General features: G+C 36.9%; 1 protein-coding gene across 1 annotated transcript in view; it reads left to right on the top strand.

The window, feature by feature from the left end:
- LOC104990397 (olfactory receptor 4C46-like) overlaps positions 1-5,382 on the top strand; it is a 7,844-nt gene extending 2,462 nt beyond the window's left edge. The window contains exon 2 of the mRNA XM_010842461.1: positions 4,382-5,382. Within this exon, the coding sequence (XP_010840763.1) occupies positions 4,382-5,284 (903 nt within the window). The 3' untranslated portion in view covers positions 5,285-5,382. The remainder of the gene's footprint in view (positions 1-4,381) is intronic.

Raw genomic sequence — 5,382 nt, 5'->3', positions numbered from 1 at the left:
ACACAAAAATTAACACATAATGAATGAGAGGTCAATGCATCAAAGGTAATGAAAATAATAAAAATTTTCATTTGACCTTGGGGTAAACTAACATTTCTTAGGTATGACACAATAAGCCTGAACCATAAGACAAATGAAAAGTTAAACTTTGTCAAAATTTTAAAATTTTGACTCATCAGATGACACCATTCTTAAAAGTGAAAATGCAAATCACAGATTTGGAGAAAATTTTGTTACATATATAATTATGTAAGTTATATATATATAATCATATATATATGACATATATATGTGATTAAGGATCTGTGTCTACAATATATAAAGAACAATTACAATTCAGCAATAAAAAAAACCCAGAGCTCCTATTTGTAGAATTTACAAAGAACTTGGAAAGAAACTTCACAAAATAAGATATATTAATACAAAAGGCCAATAAAAAAGTGAAAAAGGGTTCAACATCATAAATGATCCTGGAGATAATAATTAAAACTATATTAATTGGTGTCTACATATCCTCAAATAAGGGCTAAAAGGAAAGCAACACTACCAAATAATGTGGATACAGAAACACTGGTCATGTCTCATTTTCTGAGAGATGGGAGGGACAGGGAGGGCTGGCATGCTGCAGTCCAGGGGGTCGCAGGGAGTCAGACACGACTTGGTGGCTGAATAACAACAAATAGTTGCTTTACAATGTTGTGTTGTTTTTACAAGAAAGTGAATCAGCTGTACGTATACATATATCCCCTCCTTTTTGGATTTCTTCCCTATTTGGGTCATCACAGAGCACTGAGTAGAGCTCCCTCGGCTATATAGTCGGTTTTCATGCTAGTTATGTGGGGCTAGTGGTAAAGAACCTGCCTGTCAGTGCAGGAGATGCAAAACACAGATTTGATCCTTGGGTTGGGAAGATCCCCTGGAGTAGGAAATGGAAACCCACACCATTATTCTTGCCTGGAAAATTCCATGGACAGAGGAGACTGGCAGGCTGCAGTTTATGATGTTGCAAAGAGTCAGATATAACTGGGTGCATACACACACAAGCACACGCACACACACATGCACACATTCCCCAGTAGAGTATATGTCAATCCCAACCTCCCAATTCATCCCACTCCCCATTCCCTTGTTTGGCAATTTCTTCTTATGTTTCACATATTTCACCACATTTGTAACGCTGCCTAGTGTTTCATAATGACCACAAATGAATCCCAGAGGTAATTGTGATCTGAGTTTCTGACCCAGAAATAGATAAATATCCGCCATTAATTTTATGCCCTGCTGATCTACCTTTCAAGCATTCAATAGTGGTTTTCCAGAAAAGTTTTAATATTGATAGGAAAATAGAAGCTCTTTTTGTGATACAAGTCAATGAGGAAACTACATCACACTTCCATATACTGGAGATTTGCCACCTTGATATTCACATCACATTCAATTTTCTTAACAGTCCAGATAGAGAAAGGGGATTCCCACATGTTTAGGTTCCAAGTGTTGGAAATAATTTCCCCATTCAAGAATGGGTAATTCTCAAACATATCTCACCAGAAAACCTGCTTGGAAGACAAAGCCTTTTCCTCAAAAGAGATAATTAATTCCTGGGAGAGAAAACAGCAGCTATGAGACAAGGTCCCCGAACCTTATGAAAACCTCTTTAAATACATGTAGCAAGGAGAAGGCAAAAATTATTTCTGTCATCATTCACCTCTCTAGGGCAAGCTTCGTCATGGACAGAGTGCCATTTGACCTCTGCACTCTGCCTCTTGCCCTGCAGAACCAGAGTCCTTTATTTAAGGTCACTCCTCCATAGCATTTCAAGAGAATCCACTCTAAAGTCAAAACCAGAAAACATAGTTTAACAGGATTTATGTGAAGAAATTTTGAAGTTTAAGGATAGATATAAAGATTTAGTCTTATAAGATCATTTCCTTTTTTAACAAATTTATTGATGTATACTGGACATACCCAAAAAATTGAACATGTTGAATGTATACAGTTGTTTATTTGATAGTGAATTACCTGAATAAGATCTCCCTGAATATGACATCCCAGATGTTACATATATTTTATACTGAGAATTACTTATTACAAGAAGCAGTCAGTCTGGAAATACGATTGTTTCTGAACACCCCAAAACGTCCTTAAGACCATCTAAGACAACTAAGGTAAGTTTCTAAAGGGTGCTACTGCTCATTAAAGATTGTTACTTACCATGTATTGTACTCATTACTTCTCAGCACCTTTCAGATACAGTAATAAAGTATTTCATCCTTATCCCAATTATTGAAGAGATCGTTTATAGTTATCCCTAACCTAACTTCATGGTTGAAAAATTTGAGACTCATAGAAATCAAGCAAATTGTAGGACCCAGCTCTCTGATACTAGGCACCAAGCTTTTGGCATTAGATATCTCCTTTAATAAGGAAGACTAATCATAAATGAAAACAAAATTAGACTACATTTCACACACACGAAAGACATTTCATGAATATTAAATGACATAAATCATCAGCTGTTAGTTCCAGCACAAGCATAGAGAACCTTTCCAGGGATCAACTATTATGAATAATACAAGTTTGGGGGGATTCCTTGAGGGTAAAATTGGTAACGATTCTTCCTGAGATCACTGCATAGTTAAGTCATATTATTACTCAAACTGTCAGTTCCATCTCCTAGTTGTACACACAATGATTAAATTAATAGAAGTGCTATGTGTATTCCAAATGCCATAATGAGTGTGTCATATATGTCACCTCAAGTAATTCTTATAACAGCCTGTGAGGTGGATATCATTCTCAGGTCACATAAAAAGAAACAGAGTATAATGTATTAAAATCATGTACCCAAATTAGGAAAGTGAAGATAGAAGGATCAGGAACTAATCTGATTTTTCTAATTCTCAAACAAAAACACTTAACCCCTGGGATAATCACTATAGATATTTTTCAGAAGAGTCTGTGAGCCCATATTTTGTAAGGAGATAAAGGAGGAAATATTTGGGGATAAGAGAGGCCAAGGTAAAAGGGCTGTTCAATAAAAGCAGCACCACATTTTTCTTAACATTTGGGAGTTCCAGTATGTTATTATGCTGTGTGTGTGTGTGTGTGAACTGATTAAACTGCTCCATATAAACTTGCCTCTGAAATATTAGAGTAGTATTAATGTGATTATAATTATTACAATCATCTCAGAAAAAAGACTACTAGTTCAACATTGTTTATTATAACACAGTGAAACAGAGCATGGGTTAAGAATTTGGAGAGAAAAAAAATTAACAAATATAATCTGATCTAACCTTGGTCCTCCCCTTTATTAACACTTGGTCCTAAGCAGAATCCTTAACTTTTTATGCTTTTATTTCCTAATGTATAAAAATGGGTATAAAATGATAGCAGTAACCATCTTTAAGTTTGCACTAAGGCTTAAAATATCAAACGTTTGCAAAATCATTTAGCACACACCAAGTGTTCAGTAGGTCTTAGTTAACATTATCCTTGTTATTATAACTACTAACACTAGTCTCTGAGACTGCATCCTCAGCTGCAAAGTGGATGATATTTTACCAACCACACAGGTTGTTATCATATGAAAAGGGATATGTACAAAATAATTGCTACTATATTGGGCATGCAGCAATCAATTATTTTAAAGTATGCATTATTAGCTGTTGTAAAGTTACTGGACTTAGGAAGCATGCATTACATGCATGCTTCTAAGTACCTCTTGTATCCATTCCTTAAATTCCCATCACCATTGTTCTGTCGCTCCTTATGCAATCATTATCAGCAATCTATTAAAACAACTTGGGTTCTTGTGTCTGCCTTCCACCCCCTTACTTAACTGTGGGCCATTTCATCCAAGACAAACAAAGATCTTTACTAGAATAACATCCAAGATTCCCCTTCATATTCCTGTTCACCAATTCACCCATAGTCTCAGTTTTCATGATTCCCCATTTCCAAAAGACTAAAATGAAAATCTTATAGCTTTTCACTTATAGACTTTACACCAAACTTCTACGTCCTTTTCAGGATTTATTGCTACTGTGTACGTAATGTACTGTGTCAAACTCTTAGTCATCTGGAATGAGAAAGTGTACACAGCAGCTCTCCTGCCTGTATGTTTACAAAAGGTATTCATTTCTATAATCTTAACAAAGACTTCACCTGGGAGGCAATGAGATTATTCATGAAGATCTCACAATCTTTTCAATACAAGCACACACATACAAATCAAAAGAATCAATACTTGATAGAATAATTATTATATATTAAAATGAGAAGTTTAATAAACCCAAGGGTGCATTAAGAAAATATGTTTTCTTTTCAGGTAATGCAATTTCCCATCACATGAAACCCATGAATAAGAACAACGTGACAGTTTTTTCTACTGGGACTCACACAGAATCCAAAGATGCAGAACATCATCTTTGCTGTTTTTTTGGTCATCTATATCATCACTGTGGTAGGAAACATGCTCATCGTGGTCACTGTTGCTACCAGTTCCTTACTGGAATCCCCCATGTACTTTTTCCTGGCTTATCTCTCCTTTATTGATGCCTCTTATTCCTCTGTCAACACTCCCAAATTGATCGTAGATTCACTCCATGAAAGTAAAACTATCCTATTCAACGGATGCATGACCCAAATCTTTGGGGAACATTTCTTTGGAGGAGCTGAGGGCATCCTTCTTACTGTGATGGCCTATGACCGCTATGTGGCCATCTGCAAGCCCTTGCACTATACAAGCATCATGAATCGGCGGGTGTGTGGGCTGCTAGTGGGAGTGTCATGGGTGGGAGGCTTTCTTCACGCAACCATACAGATCCTCTTCATCTTCCACTTACCCTTCTGTGGCCCTAACGTCATAGATCACTTTATGTGTGACCTAAACCCTTTGCTCAGTCTCGCCTGCACTGATACCCACACTCTAGGGCTCTTTGTCGCTGCCAACAGTGGGTTCATCTGCCTATTAAACTTCCTCCTTTTGATGGTCTCCTATGTGGTCATCTTGCGTTCCCTGAGGACCCACAGCTTAGAGGCAAGGCGCAAGGCTCTCTCCACCTGTGTCTCCCACATCACCGTGGTTGTCTTATTCTTCGTGCCCTGTGTATTTGTGTACATGCGACCTGCAGCTACTTTATCAATTGATAAAGCAGTTGCTTTATTCTACACTATCATCACTCCCATGTTAAATCCCTTAATCTATACTTTGAGAAATGCCCAGATGAAAAATGCCATTAGGAAATTGTGTAGTAGGAAAGATATTTTAGGTGGTACATAAATGTGCTTGGAACACAACATTGATTCAGTAGAGGCAATGGTCAAAAGGACATTGTGGATGATCTCAGCAAGGAATACTTATGGGATAAAGAAAAAAAA

Source organism: Bison bison, unplaced genomic scaffold, assembly GCF_000754665.1.
Source record: "Bison bison bison isolate TAMUID 2011002044 unplaced genomic scaffold, Bison_UMD1.0 scf7180017864178, whole genome shotgun sequence".
NCBI classification, from domain to species: Eukaryota; Metazoa; Chordata; class Mammalia; order Artiodactyla; family Bovidae; genus Bison; species Bison bison.
This window is presented reverse-complemented; position numbering and strand designations above follow the sequence as displayed.